General features: G+C 37.8%; 1 protein-coding gene across 1 annotated transcript in view; it reads right to left on the reverse strand.

Moving 5' to 3' along the window:
* The window catches only part of LRMDA (leucine rich melanocyte differentiation associated), a 697858-nt gene that overhangs the window by 307098 nt on the left and 371910 nt on the right, over positions 1-18850 (reverse strand). Inside the window, exon 3 of the mRNA XM_067299879.1 lies at positions 8113-8239. Within this exon, the coding sequence (XP_067155980.1) occupies positions 8113-8239 (127 nt within the window). The remainder of the gene's footprint in view (positions 1-8112; positions 8240-18850) is intronic.

The raw sequence follows: 18850 nt of genomic DNA on the forward strand, positions 1-18850 counted from the left end.
TTTTGTAAGCTTGAAATTTTCTTTCCAATCATATAAGAAGTTCAAGATGACGATTAATGATTTTAATAAATTAAAATCAGTATATCTGCACTCATAGCTGATGTTCTGTCTCAAAGTCTGAGGTATCCTACTTAAATATTTTGTACAAGTGAGCAAAATGGTCTGGAATTAGTTTTATCAATTAATTTCTAAGACAAAAATGGCAGTTTTTAATCTGGCAAAGCCACAGTATAGAGTGCTATATGGCAGCTAGAAAGCCAGATTGCCTACCCTTTACAAATCAACAGAAAGACTTCCTCAGATCTCAGGAAGCAATCAACCAGACCCTAAGAAAAATTGCCTTGTCGTAGCATTGTATTATATAACTCTTCTTTGTTAGCCAGGATGGAGACCCAATCATAATTTTGTGGTAATTCTCCTCTTCTCACATCTGGACCTCTAGCTCACACATAAGCTTTTAAAGTGAAGTATTTTCATGGTTCTTTCAGGAAGTATGTGACTGTGACGGGAAGGTCACAAACTACTTTTCCACACATGTTCAGGTTAAAGGGTTTTTAAAAATTTCCAGAGATTGTCAGTGTTTGAATCTGGCACCATCCCTCAGACAGGAGAAACACTTAATTTCTTGCAGGACCATGTAAGTTGCGAAAAGGTTCTCTGAAAGAAATAGTTTATTATTACAAAAGGCAGTTATTTCCATAATGGCAATTGCACACAGGGGGTTAGCTATTGCAAGGCTTAGATCTTATCTGGCCCTTTCTTATTAAAGAAAGAAATGTCTTTGCTTCTTCTATGGAGTAAACAGGCAGAAATTTTGTTTGTCAATTCAGCAGAGCCTTTTCTGGGGTTGAACTTTTTCTCTCTAACAACTTACTGAATGCTGAGTATGACAAAGGGATCCTAATTTCCATTTGGCCCTGAAGGCTTAGGGGGCATGTATCAAAAGGTATTTAGATATGCTATGATGAACAGCAGTACCAACTGAGATTTGCAAAAAATGTAAGCCTATGCGTCAAAGTCCTACAGAAAGCAAAGGGAAAGAGGCACCAAACTCATTAAGGCTCTTCAGTAAATAACAGTAGTTGATAACCTGCACCTCAAATAGTTAAATCTCTCTAAATCTGGAAAATAGCATTTAGATTCTAATATCTCACATCTAAACATTGAGCATTAATTTTAGATGCAGAATCAAAATACCCATACAAAAATTCTTTCAGGCAAGGATGACCAGGAACTACATACAGACTTGTTACTTTGCAGTTCTATTCGAGACTCTCCAGATCTTCTCTTTCTTATCATTTACACATTTCACCCTACTGAAACAGATATTTAGCATCCCGGTACTATTTCAGGTTCAGCTGCAGCAGAAGCAACAATGTATATTTACACAGTTGGACAAAACTCACAAATCAGATACCATCACCCAAAATGTAAAAAGTCACCAAATTACAGAAAAGCTGAAGCTTTGCAGACTTTCCGACAGCCCAAAAAGCACAGGACGCCAGCAGCACTTGACAACAAACCAACCTGTGGCCCCTGATAGTCAAATTTCTGTGCTAGAATCATCCATCATATCATAACTGAAACAGCCACACTCAAGTATGGATTATTTTTCCAGAGGAGCCCCATACACCTGCTATCACAGTTATCCTTTACAAAACATGTGGGAAGAAATAAATGATATCCTGTATGAATTCTTATGATTAAGTGCTGCTCAGAGATGAGTCATAAGTCATGGACTTCTACCACACATTTTAATTAATTAGCATGTTATATATTTATTTTTAAACACAATACTGGAACTATACAATGCCACCAAAAATGCAAAGTCTTTCTAAGACAATGCTAGCAAAACACAGAGGAAGAAAAATCAAAAGCAAGATTGAATTTCTATTCCCAGCTTCCTTTTCATGGTTTATTATTGCAGCCTAAAGAGTGCCATCTTGGTACAACTGGAGCCAAAGCTGCAAAATCCTGCTGTGCCATTTCTAAGATGGATTTCAGCTCCATTCTCTCCAAAAAGGAAAGCCACAATTAAATCCATGCATGATATTATTCAAGAGTTACATATTTATTTGAAGCTCAGTGATGGGAGCCCTGAAGTGATTTTTCTGTAGTCAGTGCCACTGGCTCTCATGTTCTCTTATAACACTGATACAAATACGCTAGTCTCTATTATTTGAAAACTGTTTTAATCTGCCCCTATTATGATAACGAAAGTGTCTCAGTGTAACAATCCATCTCTTAATTCAATAGCGTCATCATTTTCAATCCATTAGTGCCTTTCTTTCCAAAGAACATTGACTAAAATAAAAATTTGTAAGAATAAAAATTTTAAGCACTCTAGCCCTGTCACCCACAAGCTAAGACATCAACTCTCAGCAATTACACAACATACAGGTCCCCTTCAAAAACACAATCTGGCCTCCATGAATAATTAACAGAAATATACTAGAGATAATTTAAAAGCTTATGCCCATCAAAAGAATATACTGGCTCCTTGCACTATTTCCAATTTTAAGTTAGGGAAATATTTACAAGAACTGGCAACCTCTTATACTCAAATCAACTTTTTAAAGCCTCTTTTTCTAGTTGCACACTCAAATAAATTGACTTTATAAGAAGAGTAACCTCTCTTTCCCTCTTAGTGCTTTCCAGTTTTTTCTGCCATTTTATTTTGAAAAGATTGTATTTAGAATTCACGAAATTTTAGCCAACCCACTGTCCCAAAATATTTCCAGTTGCAAGAGAGCTAATCACATTAATGACTTTCTATGATTAGAGCTTTTGGAAGTTCTTGGAAGCAAAGAGACAAAGCAAAAAAAGCAATCAGCTTTACATTCAAAGTATTCATTATGAAAAATGTACATAGAGAATATCAGAAATATCACAGAATTCAAGACTACTATGTAGAAAGGCACAAAATTATCATTCAAAAGTCTTCTGTCTACCAACCATCTTTCATGCACATGCTGGAATCAACCAAACACTGCAAGAGCTGGATAGCATTGTTACCAGCGTCATAAATAAGCAAGCTACCTGTATTTATCCATATTTGAAACCTTTGCTTCAATTAAATTTATCACAAACATGATGTAGCAATCACAAGCGATTCCCCAGGCAAATAGCCTTGAAGCAGAAGTTACCAATCCCCCTCTGAATGCAGTGTGAAAAGATCTTTGCCACCTGAACGCTTTTCCATTAGAATGTGCTAGGTCTTCAAGGTTGGATAACCACAGAAATAGTTTGCAATATGCAAGTATACATCTTCCCCTTCTCTGTGTGCAATAGGATGTCACACACGGTCATTTGTACTCCATATTCTGGCCTGAACCTTATCTGGTAGGGGGAGAGGGTCTTGAGTAGGCAAGAACAGATAAAATTCTTCTTCACTGGCTTGAAAACCATTTTGCATAAGAAAGAAAAGGTGCAACCCAGATAGTAATTAACTAAGTCTATGCATCTCATGGATAGCTTCCTGCATACTGAATATCTGGAACAAATTTATTATTCTATCTACTGGAGTAGTATTAGTTTTCTCTGTGTGGCTGGAGTGATCTTCAGGGTCTTTCACAAAGCCCATGGTGGGTTGGCTGTAGATTCTAAGACCTGATTTCAATGTTGTTAGGTAAACAAACATGAGAAAAAGAAATGCTTCTAGGCTTGGGACCAAATTACATTTCTGGTTCTACAGAGGTGTCCAGGCTGAAACTGTACGTCCTTTCTTTTCAAAGTTTTTTTTTCTTCTTTTCAATACTATTCTTCTCAAGTTTTGGTCACGGTTCCCAGGCAACACAAAGGCAATCAAGAATAAAGCAACAGCTCACAATTTTTAAGAGTCCTGACAACTGAAGCTGAACTGGTCCAATCATGGTTGTAGAACTGGACAAGGAATTGCCTGGACCGATGATTACCTCTTTCTTTCACAGACGTTTGGTATTAGGCATTCACATTACTTATTTTTTGCTTCTGGCCCTTTTTATTCTAGAAGAAAGGTGGTTTTGAGGGTGGTGAAGAGAGAGACAGACAAGGCTCCATGCTCAAGCAAATTCAGAATGTTTTACAGAATTTGCCTAGTGTTTTGGCTCATCAGGTACTGTTGTTCTCTTACAAGTCACTCTCAGATTTAGTCAAATCTGCAAGCGTGGCATGGAGGGCTCTCAGAAGTATATACAGGAAGACTGCTGTACCATTGCTTAGATCTCTGCTCAGTGGAGATAGGCATTTGCATATAAGAGGAGAGAATTTATGCCTTTAATGTATTCACTCAATCTAAACATCAAGTCCACAGCACTTAGCGTAATGAGATATTGGTCAAAGATTGGGACTTCTAGGCCTTCAAGCATTTCCGGACAATGTAAGAACCAACACACAGAAAAAATAAATGACATTCTATAGTTATGGTTTAAAAAAATTCATAACTCTTAGGTGTTATGACAAGAATGCTATGAGGACAGAAGTACATTCTTCAGTTGAGGTACTGGACCCATCCTGCTTTCAGAGATAAGATTCAAGAACATATAAACCCTAGGTCTGAACCAGGGTGATAACTCCTCTTGTCATAAGTAATACATATATCATTACTGGCCTTCTGCCCAGCTCTGGATTTCCCACTCTGTAATGTGAAATATTATGATTTTCCAAGTCATCCAAAATCAAGACCTAGAGTCAGTGTCTGCATTCTACAAATGCATTCTACATTTTTATTCTAAATCAGTTTTGGTATCAAATCTTATGGAGTATGTAAAATGTATGTTAAATAGATGACCAGCTCAATGGATTAAATAAAAGAATAGAGTTTTTAGCTCAGAGAATCTCAGATCTGGTTCATATCAGTCCTGTCTATTTTGAAATGAGGCAGTGCATACCATCAAATTTTCAGCACTCAGATATACATATGTGAAAAAACACCATTGCTGCCCTTTTGAATAACTATGCAGGTAGTTTTAGCAAATACTAAAAAAATTGAAATGTCAGAGAAATTTAAATTTCTACACTATATAGTCCCATTGTAACAATAGCCCCTGTTATCCCAGTGAACAGCCATGAAACCTCACACTGGTATTGCACATTCAGGGGGATAATTCTGTCTAAAAGTTTCCTATTTGACTCTTATTATCTAGTGAACACACTGAAAGGAGAAGTGAGACTTCTCATTACCAGTATAGCAGACTTCAGTTGTGCGGTTTCCTCCAGCCCCTACCACGCATCTTAGTCTGCATTGCTTTCTGCCATCCATTGTGTGCCTGACAGAGAAACTAAGATGATACATTTCCCAAAGTAAATCTGTAAAAATATGTATATAATATACACATGAAAAGGTGTATATATGTGTTAGTGACATGCAATCCAAACTGCACAATGTTGATAGCTATCCTTTATGTTTTTCAGCAATATAGACTACATTTTAAAGACTGCATTTTAAAATATGTTTTTAACAGATTACACATTACACAAAGTTGAAGTATCACACTAGGAAACCTTTTAAAACAGTATTTTTTTTAATTAGCTTCTTTCACTTCTAGATGAAAAACTGGTAGTGCCCTAACTTTAACTGAAATAAGCAACCACTATTTGAAGGAAAAAAAATACTAGATGATTCTTCTAAGAATCTACCTGATTTAGAGATAAGCTTTCACATTTGTGCAGTGTATTCAGACATTATTTTAGGAGATACCAAATGTTATTTGCACATACAATATCATACAATACATGAACCACATAAAAGGAGTGGAAAGCTCTTATCAGAACTATTAGAACAGGATCTGGACTAAAATAAAACCAGAATAAAAGGAGAGAAAGAGCAAACAGTATAATAGTATTAATTACCCAGGAAAGACACCCAGAAAAGCTCTCATATGAGATTTAAATTTGACATATTATTCCAGTTTTCACAGGGGTCAGTTTGGGTATTTTGTTCGTTTTAATCTCTCTCACTCTCTCTCTCTATATATATGCGTGTATATATCTGTATATGTTTATATCGGTAATACTACACCAATTGCAGTTTTGTTTCAGATCAGAATTCTTCACTCACTTGTGTCCTTACTATAGTGCTACCATTGTATACTAAACAATCTTTCCTGTGATATTTCATTACTCTATTAAATGTCCATTTTTATTTGAACATTTTTAAAAGCATTCTATAGTGAAACGATTGACTAAAAGAGGTGATTCAAGTTCACAAGAGCCCTTTTTCAAGTATGATATCCGCATTGAAGAGAGAATTCTGGAAGGTCTCCATACTTCTGTAGACTGCTCTACCTTCCCTGAAAGAGATCACTGAGCCCCCAAGCTCAAAATACTAATGAAAAACAGTGGTTATGTTCTCTTCTCTGGGCAGATTGCATACATTAGATGCTTTACAAACATTTGTGCAACTCCCCTGTTATATTATTGGCAGCAGACTACAAAATGTATATATTATTTCAATAACTTAGGTAGCTCAATATTCTCAAAGTTCTAACTTCATAATTTTAAGACTGAATTTAAAAATAAATTCCAAGGATACATCAAATATATCTGCTTATCATGTGATCGTCGCCTTTCTGAGCTTATGCACTTGATAATAGTATTTTAAGAATTTTTGTGAGACTAACAGAAGTCTTCAAAGAACACTACTGACAGGATATTTTTTTTCCTCTGATTTTGTTCACTGAGCTCTTATTCAAAATACCTTCCCTCCTTTTGGTAAGTGCAAACCATCTCCAATGACTCCCCCGCCCCCCACCCCAAACACATATCCTTTGGGGTCTGACAGCCAAATTTACACTTTGTGTTTGGTAGAAGGAGATATGCTACATCAGACGTACCATCATCCATAGTCTCAGCAATGATGTTCTCATACATTTTTCATCAGTGCATGCCCAATTCAGATTTGACTGCAGCAGCAAACAGTAAAACCAAATAGTTATTCAAATCCAACCCTCATAAACCTGGCATTAGCCAGAAATCTAGTCAAATACCTAGGATAATGATGATCTTCATGGCACAAGAGACACTTGGCAAATTTCCAGGACTTCAAAGAATAAAAGTTACCCTGCTGTTATTTATTTATATAGTCAAAAACAAGTGCAGAAGTCATAGAATCTGTAGTTATTTTTATTCTCCTCAGTAGGAGGATTTTGCTTTAGTAGGAGGTAAATTGCTTTCTGTTTACACTGTCTGTAATAAAAGCCTGCAGTTGAGCAGCCTTGTCCTCACTGCAATTACAAGGAGAGGGCTTTCATGGTCTCTGCTCTAAGACTCTGCAGGCCTCAGTTGGCCTTTTGGCCACAATTTGATCACCCTTCTCTTTTGTAAAACCTTATATTACACATCTTCAATCTCCATGAGGGTCAGCGTATGGGAAAATGGTTTAATAATTAAGTCCATGCCCAGCCCTTGCAGATAATTAGTTTTTACAGACCATTATCTAAGAGCCTATAGACCAGGGGTTCTGATTCAGCAGATTACTTAGGCAAATGTTGAAACATTTATTCTGAATAAACTTAAGCAGGCACTAACTTCAGGCATATGGAAAAGTGCCTGATTGGCTATGAATGGACTTAACCATCCATCTAAACACTAATGCATTAAGACCTTGATTTGGACTGCATTTTATGTCAATCTCTACAGTGGGAACACTGAGCTGCTCTTCCACAGCAGCTACCAAATTGCACGTATTACCAACTTCATTAAAATGGAAAGCGGTATTATTTTTCTTGGGGTTTTCTATTTTATTTTATTGTTTTAAGAGCTATTTGAAGTATAAAAACTTAATACTGTTTCACTGCGCTCTCTATTCCACTAGAGGTCAGCCTGCAACAGAACCCCAAGCAAACACAGGAACGGCTGCACACTGGTAGCACTGACATTATTTTCTTTCTCTATTTTATCTATTAAAAAAGATTTCTTCAGAGCCATAACTTAGATCTCACACTAAAATGGAGCAACAGGAAGATATAATGGTGCATTTCATTTATGAATGACCTATAATAAATTACTATGAAGTATTCCAGGTGCCAAGCGAGAGAATGCTTTGTCTGCACATGAACTATATTTCACATACTTTAATTTGGCTGACACATAAAACTCATTTGACATTTTGCAGGTATTTCTTTGAAAGGATATTTGGTTCTTGTTGAGCGTTAAGGTATGGAGGTGGGGTAACCTGGGTAACAGAAGGTCATTTCCGAGTAGATTGTTGTCCAAGATCAGCTCTTCCAAGTAACTGAATGTTTTCAGTCCTTCTAGTGACCTGCAAACGACAAAGGCAACAGGAAAAATGATACTCCACTAAATCAGGGAGGCCATTATGAGCTGAAATAAATATTTTAACCTTCCCTTTCAGGAGCGGGAATAGTTTTGGTTTGGGCCTGTCAGACGAGTGAATGACAAGAATTAGTGGCAAGGGGAGTGCTGGCACTGCAACACATCCTTCACATGCTGGCAGGATGAAGGATGGGGGTCACTTAGTGAGTAGCCAGGATCCAAAACAAAAGGCTTCAGATATGGGGCCTGCAGGATGAATTTGTCAATGTCTTGTGCCTTCAGGCACCCAGCCTCGCCTGACCCTAACCTCCATTCCCAAGATAAATAACTCTGTCACAGTTCACCTTCATTCCCTGGACACAAATTTAAGTTGTCATCCATCATTTCTGCCAAGAAATATCATACCCCGCTAACAATAATAAATACAACTTCAAGTATCATTTCTTAGCAGTTACCTTACATGCAATAATAGGAAATGGAGAAGGGATTTTTTTTTTTATTAACCACTTAATTTGCTTCTCCTCGAGTCCCTGCAAACAAAATAAAATGTTCTCTACAAAATAAAATGCAGAATTACTCCAGACAGAAAAGGCATTTGCTTTCTTTTCAGAACTTACTGTCCCACTGTCAAGCCACGGGTCAGACTGCAGAGAGCAGTTTTAGAAAAGGAGCATTTCACAACATGGAAGTACAGATGAGGGGTTGTAAATAAACAAGATTCTGGAGGTATTCATTCCTCCGAGAGCAAAGTACAGGAAAAAATTAAAAAGAACACTTCGGAGCCTTGTTAAAGCATCTATTCCAAACCTGATTCCTAATGCCTGCACATTCCAACAGGAAAAAAACCCACACATTAATCTAGTAAGACGCATGGTATACAGAGCATACGCACAGACACACATTCACAGCTCATTCACCTACCAGACACCTAGAGATATGCTGAGATTGCATGACTTGACAGCTGATCTACTATGCCTACCAGTGGGAAGATCATCACTGTATCTCCTGGCTGTTTTAGAAAATGTGATGAATAAGGGAGATGCAGTCTATACTATTTATTCACTTTCCAATGACATTTATACTGAGGGGATTTCCTCCCCCTCCCCCAGTTTTTGGCAAAGATCAAAATAGAGCCAAAGTCTCTGCTGGAGAGTTCTAGAGGCTGTGCTACTACTGGAGGAAACTACAAATATTATTAGAAAATATGAGTTTCAAATTAGATAATTTAACATTCACCTGGCCAACAAAAACAAGATATGGATTTTGCAGCTACAACTTACTGAGCATTTAAAACACAGTTAGAAGGTTCAAATAACATTTTTTTCCTAGAAAATCAAGCTTGTGACCTTCAAACTGGGTACTGCACACTAAATCATCAGTATTTAAAAGTAACATGTAGCACAACACTTAAACAGCATATTTCATTTGAAGGATTCCAAAGCACTTCAGACCCTGTTTACTCTGCATTCTGAAAGGCAGGTGCGGACTAACTATTATTAACACCATTTTGACACTGGACAGCCAGACCTCAAGAAAATTTGCCAAGCCTACAGTCTATGGCACATCTATATTGTTAGGATGCATTGAGATAAAATTTCTCAAGCTGCAAGAACAAAATGTTGGCATAAATGTTGTTATAATGAAACAACCACCACAAAAACAGTCATACTTTGTGCACTGGCCTATAACAAGCTGTTTTGGAAAACCTCAATTCAGCCTAGGTAAACCATCCACCATGAGAGTACTGTGCTAGTAGGCTGTATCAAACCAGCTATTTCAGCAAAGGTGGCCTAACAGACTTGGTTTTGCCAAAGTCAAGATCAGAAGAGAGATCAGCAAACATCTCAGACATTTCAATGCTTTCCCCCAAGTACCTTTAAAAGGGAAAACAATCCAGGGAAAGTAGCAGGGAGTTTATCAAGCTGTTATGAGTTTTCATTTCGGCTTATTTGACAAACCTAGTTTAGAAAATTCCCCTTAAATACTGTTTATTATAAAAATAGTGGATTATTTCCAAACCTCGCATTTTAATGCAAGACTTTGACTTGCCAAAGGAGTTCAGAGAAGGCTACCTCCTTGTCAACACCACAGAGCCTTACGGGATGTTAATAGGTCCTTTGTGAAAAAACATTGCTTGGGCTCTGGTCAGTGTCAGCATCAAAATACACATTGTTCCTGAGTTATGTTATGCAAATATAATACTCTTATCATGAGAATCAGCAAATGGTTGGCAACTGGCAAGGAGAAGAAAGCACACATCCAAAATTGCTGCAGGGGAGGCATAAAACAAAATGACAAGGCATGAAGTGGGACAAAAGGCCTTGAAACACTAGAGGGAGTTGCCTATTGAAACAGCCTTTCTTTCAAAAGCTTAGGCTGAATACAAGGGTACTAGTTTCATAGACAGGCAGAGAAAATTGTGTGCAAATCTCCTTACACCTGTCTGGTTTTGATAATTTTTGCAATGTAATGTTATTAGCTGCTCAGTTAAAAAGGAGCTGTGTTACACAGGGGGTTGCTTATTAATTGTTGTTTTCGTGTCATCAGAGCAGTGTGCACTTGGTGATTTAATCAGCTAAATTCAGAGCCCAGGGAGGTGGGAGGGGTGCCACAGTACAGAGAGAAAGTGTAGACATTAACATAAATTTACATCCATATGTTATTTTGCTATTTGTAGAGTTCTGATGTTTTTCATCTTAAACAGAAGAAAAAACTAGCACCAAAACAAAATTGGTAAGAAAGTTGGTAAAGTAAAAAAAAAAAAAAAAAGTTTGCTACCATTCAGTCATATTAGCTACCAAATACAAAACAAAATCTCTGTCATCATAACATATAAGGAAACATTTCCCAACAGGACTGAAATATTTCCTCTGCGACTGGAAAGCCAAAGACCTATGTCCATTCCACACAATAGATTCAATGGTGCAAACTTTAGCAAGTCACATAACTTCCGTATGCCGCAATTTCCCATCGGCAAATGAGAGATAACATCATCTACCTAAGAAAAGGTTGCATTAGTGAATTAGTCCATGCAAAGCACTTTCAGAGCATGAGGTAGAAATCCATAACGTACAAAATGCTAGTATTTTTATTTTCACTGAGAGTAAGATAGGTATACTAATATATTCAAACTATTTCCTTGTGAGCACATTACAAAACAGAAGAGCAGGAGTCTATACACAACATAGCAAGAATCACACGAACACCCTAAAACAGACAAGCAGGTATAAAAAAGGGAATTCCCCTGAGAAAGAGAACCATCCTGAAGCTAAATCTGGGCTGTTTTCTCATAGTTCACAGCAGAAAAATTGTCTCCCCATATTGGTATATTAAGAGCAAAACCCAGTCTTAGTACCACAATAGAACCAGCGCTGAAGGGCCGTGGCAGACAGCTGCTTCCCTCGGTTTCAGAGAGCTAATAAACATCTTGGAGGTGTATTGCAGGTCGCTTTTTGCCCGCTCTGATGACACGAAAGCTGCCCATTATCTCACCCACAAGCACCATCTCAGTTACCTCATTGCAGGGCTCACACTCTGCTCCCAGAGGAGAGCAAGTGCTGCCAAGAGATTTCCATTGCAATTTCCAAAGTCACATCAAACCGACAAAACATCACAACGTATTCAGCTCTGCCTCATTCAAACAGAAAAAACTTTAAGTTTCCACTGTAATTAACCCTATCCTCGTTAAGATAATTATGATCAAGCTCCCTGTCACAGCTAATATCACAGCATCATTGCCTATGGCTCACGCTTTGCCCTCATTAGCTTACAAAAACACTGCGCTAAACAGGAAAGTGACTCCCTCTGCAAAACGACTTAAGATGTTCTGTAACCAGACAGTAAATAATCCTTTAGAATACAAAGGTCTCAGAAATGTCATTTTATCCAAGTCGTTCAGCTAATCAGTATGATTTCTTCCAGCTTTCTTTTCCATAATTCATTCATGATTTGCAGCAAAGTTTTAATCATAAAGGAATGTCATGGCAGAGATTTTTTTCTGTATGTGTATGCATGGCAATTGTCAACTACACTATTCCTTACAGTCCCTCTGGCACGATGGGGATTCGGTTACAATGAAACTAAAGAGCAGCTCTTCATTTTGGTAATATTTGACAATGAAAACATGAGATTTTAGAAATGAAAAAAAGCAGAAGTCTCTCAAATAAATGGACAGACCTTGGTATCATGCAGTTGTCCTTGTCCACAAGAACAATCTGTTCAGAAGTATATTCCAAAGAGAAAATGTTCCTCACGTTTTACCCCACCCCTCCATTAATAAGACAGCTGACTCATTTCTACTGACTTTTTCCTCCTGTTTAAGAGGAAAAGAGAGAGCAGTTAACAATATGTAAATGAGATAGTTTGGCTTTTGCCTTTAAATTGATTTGTACTCTGTTGACAAGAGATAGCCATTACCAGAAGTTAAAGACAGAGCTGTTACAAAAGAAAAGCTTTTTAAAATACCTCTTTCCTTGCCTTTTATGTTTTAACAGATTACAGAAGAGCAGAATCAACATGAGAACCCTAGTACCAGATAATTCCAGTATTTAAAGAATACAATTGTAATTTCCATTTCCAACACCTCCCAGCCAAGGAGCACAAAGGTTGTTTTTTTTTTTTTTTTTTTTTTTTTTAAACATTAATGAATTACAGTTCAAAAACCTGCTGGGCTTAAAACTCCATTTTGTAGTAAAGCAGAGAGAGGTTAAGCGACTAGCAAAAGGTGACCCTCAGCAATTTTCTAGGAGAGAAGAAATAAAGCCCAGAGCACCTGACTTCCAGTCCTATGATTTAACCTCAACAAAACAAAACAAAAAGCAATAGATAAATGCTATACACACATAAAAACATAACATAGACACATGTATAATTTTAGATTTTGCATGATTTCCTAGGAATGCGAAACATCATTTCAGCTTTACTTGTTATGATTCCTGTTCAATTTTAAATTCTACTTAATCTGAAATACAGCTCACAAATAAGGTGGGAGGGGAGGAAGGCCCTTCCAGTTCCATTCTGGCAATGGAAGGGCTTTGGTGAATCTTCTGTGCAGATTTACTTGGACTGAGTTCTCTGCCAAAATTATACTCCCAAACCTGTTTTGGGGGGTTCTGTTCTAAACGTACCTCTCACCTGTAAGAAAAAAAACAAAGAACCCAGTTTTAAAGAAAAAGGAGCAGAGGGATTTCAGTTCTAAATCCAGACATAACATGTCTCACTATTATAATCACACAAATAATATACATCGACGCTCTGGGTATTCCTACACACTAAGATAGCAATGGCTGATAAACTACAAGTAAAGCATCGTAAAATGACCTTTACACCATCCAAGCGTAACAGCTTTTCTTTTCTGCAGTCATAATTTGTGTGTGTACCCCTTTTTCTGCATGAGAATCCATCCAAACAGAAGGCAGAAAGCACTAAGTAATGGATAGTTCTGATGTGACTTCTGGACCATGCAGTGGGGGGAGAAGCCCCAGTGGATGTCGAGAAACCCCCAAACACCAGCATTACAGCACCTAAGAGTGATTTTGACTAGGTAGCTTTCTGGTGTCAGGAAACAAATATAAACAATGCTGGAGAAGCCATTTTTTCCTTTGTATGAACCAGCTCTCCATCAGGAGAACTTTTTGAAATAACCTACATGCTGGCCACTATTTCTAGGCCAGCCCCAAGTTGGGCTATACAAGTCATTAAAAAAAACACACAATTTTGTTCAATGAAGAACAAGTTTGCCAATGGTACTAAAACATGAAATGCCCTGTTTTGTCTAATATCACAGGGAATGTTAGTATTTTGCAAGCTATTTAGAGAGAACAGTTTGCATCACTTCCAGTCAATCTCCTTCCAGCTCTCTGTTGCTGGTATATTGAAAATATATATATGTAAAAATTATACTGAAAAATATATTGAAAATATCTGGAAGCAGCTATCTGAATAAAACTTAAGGCAAGCGCCTGTGAACATGGTCAGCAGAAGAGAAAATGGAAAGAAATTAAAAGACCAGAATCATTAAATACTTATCCTTTATAGTGAGCTACTGAGATTAAATCTGCATATTTGAAATACAAGCTTCCAAAAAAGAAAAGGAAATGCTTCCCTGCAAGGAAAAATTAAATGTGTGTCATGAACTGGATCCACGATTAGTTTCTGAGCCTCTTCATCTTGATGCTCGTACACAATTCACAGATACACAATGAAGTGAATATCCATCCCTCGTTCTTTCCCTTTCCTTATATACAGGAAGCATAAAACACTACCTGGGATACCCTATAACCAACAAAGACTATAATGAAGACATCTTGCATGACAACAAACTGGAGCTATGTAAGCACTCTGACATTTAAGTGGTGGGGAATCATGAAAATCCAGCATCTACATGTGTTTTTATAGTCTTGCTCTGAGCCTTATGCAGCAAATTCCATTGCTAAGAAAAAGCCAGAATTACTGAACTCTTCCCTGCCCCCTCCGCAAAAAACACCCCCACGCCCAAATCTCAAAGAAAACAAAACCAAAAAAGACAAGAGTCAGTAAATAAATAGACAAACAGATAATCAAGTCTTCTGGATGCCAAACTTTAGGAGTCTGCAATTTACATTTTCAAATCCTTCCCTACAAACTATTAAATCTAAATGCTGAGATTTTGCTATTAAGCAGCAGCTCCTCAAATGATGCAATTATCTGAAAAACAGCAGTGCAGATTCATCTCATCTATCTGTAGAAGCCCAGTTATTCGTAACTCCGTACCTCCACTGACAACAGATGGGCACTTCCAGAAGGTGCATCACACCTTCAGGTGAGGCTCAGCAAAGTACATACATTTGGGAGGGATGAATTTGTCCAGTAATTTGTAATGAAATGAGAAGAATTTACAACATTAAGGTAAAATAAGCTGTTACAGCTGTGGCCCATAAACGGTGCATAACATAGCTGATGAAATAAGCTACAAAACCCAGATACAGTGTTCAACAGCTCACCAAAAACATGCAATTGTGAGTCAACCATTCAGATGTTTAACCACCATTCTCTCCCACCAAGACTATACTCAAAAAAAGATCATTTATTTTTCTAGGCTAACTCTAACCATGAAGCTGACCAGGCTGACTGGGATGGGGTTTAGTTTCTCTTCTAATGAACCTCTTAAGGTCTCAGATTTCACTGTGTGTATTTAATGCAGCTCTACTCAAGAGGGAATCCCAATAGCAGAGCTCCAGCTTTTCCTGCATTTTAGGCTTCCTTTTGCTGATTTTTTTCTGTATTACATCTTCAGGATTAAACACACTGATGTTTTATATGATGTCACTATTAGAATTCTGTGTAAATTTAAAAAAAATGAAAATCAGTGTAATAATACAGCCTGCGGCAAGCAGGATTTCACATAAGACATAAAATATTCTAAAATGATATCAAATGGATCAGAAAATGAGGTCTTAGTCATCTAATGATCGAACAACTATCGTGTAACAAAATACAGTTTGCAAAACATAGCTTAAAATTACCTAGTAGATAGCTAGTGACTGTATGCATTCCTATTTTATCAAAGGGCATTCTGTAAAAAAACACCACTAGAAAGTCACTACAGTCCAATTTTAACAATATTGCTAAGCATGGACTTAAATACCTTCTGCTAAAATTTCTTGAAATTATTCTGTGAATAACAACAAGGTTGGAAGGACTGAGGAAAAACTTGGGATGTGTCTCTTGCTCCATTTGCCTTTTTCCCCAGTGTTAACAGGAATTCAAACTTAATAAAACAAATGGCTTCCAAAGTCATTTAGAAAAAAATGCAAGCACTGCCATTTCCTGAACTTGAAAGAATTCAAGGAAGTATTAGAGATTAGAAACAGTAAAAGAACAAGTCAAGCTTTACAAAATATAAACCTATTTATTTCAAAAAAGAAAAAAACCTTAAGACCCTATAATGTATTTATTCTTAAAAGCCCCTCTCAGCTCCATGTATTGAGACCCTATTTATACTTCCTCTAAAAAACAGTATTATAATGGAAATATGAGCAAATACAAGTGCAAAGGCAGTGCCATAATGAAAGCATTACTGTATCTTGGATCAATCTGTCACTCCGCAATTCAGATAGTAACCTGACACCTCCCCTTTTTGCACAGAGAAGGGGGGAGTAACAAGCCTGTGGAGTGAGCAGAGTAAAGCCCATTTCGACTACCAGTGTGCAGCGTGAAAGGGGAAAAGAAAAGTAATTTTTCTCCCATCTTCCACAACAACCAAGGCTGAGGATTGACAAGCAAATTGACGCACTGCTCAGAGGGCAAAAGATAAATGTTTGATGAATTGGCCATTGCTGGAGGAGTGATGGGCTTCATATGTGCATAATGGACTAGCTGCCGTTCAATTCAGATTGCCTGCCAAGATAAGAAACCATAATGAATGGACCAAGCACAGCCTGTGCCATAAGAAAGTATAATCTGACTAGTTTTAATAAACTTAATAAAAAAGATGAAGCAGAGAGAGGCAAGAGGACTGGCCTTTGTGACCAGCTGTGAGAGGTGAGAACAACTAATAGACTGCTCAAGCACGATAGGAAAAAATTGTTAACGGACATAACATTGAATCCCTCATTGTTAAAAAATATCTTCAGAACAACTGAAAAACATAGGGACATACATATGCACACATCACAGATACTGACGAACTCGTTACACAGCACATTAACTGCTGTTTATTTATTATTTCCCTCTGCTATCTACCCTGCTTTGTCCCCCTAATCTCCTTTATCCCCTTTGCCCAGTCTCTTGCCCTGTAGTCAGATCCACACAACAAACCAATAGCTTTACCAACAACTTGTCAGAACAAAACAGGCTCCTCATTGTAACCCAACAGAATTCAGGCTTAATTTCTAACAGAAAGGTTTTGGCTGCCCAACTGCACCACTAACTTCTACCTCAGTGGGGAAACATCTGCTTTTACCAGCAGAAGTGTTCACAGTCAGTGTAATTTCATTTGCTTTTGCAAGCTATGTCTCTGCCAAAAATGAGAATTTGCCAATACAGTTATAGTAGAAAAGCCTTTGCAGCATAGACTAGGCCAAGTTGCCAGCACAAGTCCTCTTGGTCTAGGACTTGCTACCTTCATTGACCATCTGTACCCATAACCTCAAGCTCTGCACCTTTTGCACCTCCAACAAGCACTATGAAAAGAGGTAAAGAACTCTTTATTTGCAGTATTTTATAACTTTTTGTTGTTAATCAGAATATGATTGTTCCTGTTGAAAAAAGTCAGTATGCACCAACAGTGACCATACAGAGGTGTGGATATGTAACAGTTTGAAGTCTGGTTGTCACCACCATTTTCGTGGTGAGTAGCACATATACACAAGGACATTTTTGCTTTTACTTTCTCATTAGCTGAGCCAAATGAGTAACGGTAGCTCACTCTCTGGAGTTTACCTGACAGTCTTTGACTGATAGCACTAAAGGGGTCAACAAGAGAAAAAACAGCCCTAACTTTAAAAGCAGCAGGATTAGGCCAACAATCTATTCCTTTGCTAAAGTTGCACTGGGGTGTGTGTGCACGTGTGTGTGTGTGTACATGCACATGTGTAACACACCGCATTTGACCAGGCAGAACCGTTTTTCTCCTTAGATTTAAAAAAGGGGGGGGGGGGATTGCAGAAAGTTCCATTTGACTGAGGGCAGCTAGAAAACACATTTTACAGAACAACATGTCGTTGTTATGCATGCCTTTTTCCTTTTTTTTTTTCACTTTTTCCTTTGATGATGAAAAATAAATAAGGAAACATGAAATAGTCTACTTCAGTAAGTATTCAAATTACCACCCCCTTGATGTCACTTATGTAGCCTGTGTCATATTTTAAGCAGAAATGATTATATGCAAGATGGATGTCTAGTTTTCAGTATAAATTTTATCTAACTGCAAAAGGAAAGTAACTCATTATCAAGCAGCTCAGTAAGGCTCCCACTACTGAAGAAAATAAAGTTTTACGACAAGAGGGTCTCTCTCCTCTCTCTCCCCGTGAGTGAGAAAGTGAGTGCGAGAAAAAGACAGAAAGGGAAGGCTCAGGAGTGCTGGGTGAATTATAGACTGCCTCTCAAGATTCACAGCTCTTCGTGGTAGGAGGTTAATATTCTCACATGTCATTAGGTCTGCTGGCTCTACTGATGGCTCATTGAATCAGGCAGCAAATTATTTCCTCATGCTGCAGAGGACACCACACTTCAAAGGGAAGGAGCCAGGGTCAAGACGGCTCTCCAGTTCGATTAATGAGTTGGGATCAGCAGAGGTTGCCTGTAGGTAAGAATGTGACTGAAGCTTTTGACAAAGCTGACTTTTTGAACAGGACTTGACCCAGGCCTCTTACTCCTCTCCCCACCAAATTTTATTTCCAACATTTGCCTCTGACTGACCTGCTCAGGCCTGTTGGGATAGTTTTGACCTCCTCAGTCTTTGTTACCAGACACAGAACCTGTCTGCCTATATTTGATGTGTCTCTCCCTAAAGGCCACATCAGCTTATCAAGGCTCATCAGAATAGTTCAGAGCCACGCAGCAAAATAAGATAAAGTAGATTCATTTTCAATTTTTAATTTTCTTACGGAATTTGTTG

Source organism: Apteryx mantelli, chromosome 7 (genome assembly GCF_036417845.1).
Source record: "Apteryx mantelli isolate bAptMan1 chromosome 7, bAptMan1.hap1, whole genome shotgun sequence".
Classification (NCBI taxonomy): Eukaryota; Metazoa; Chordata; class Aves; order Apterygiformes; family Apterygidae; genus Apteryx; species Apteryx mantelli.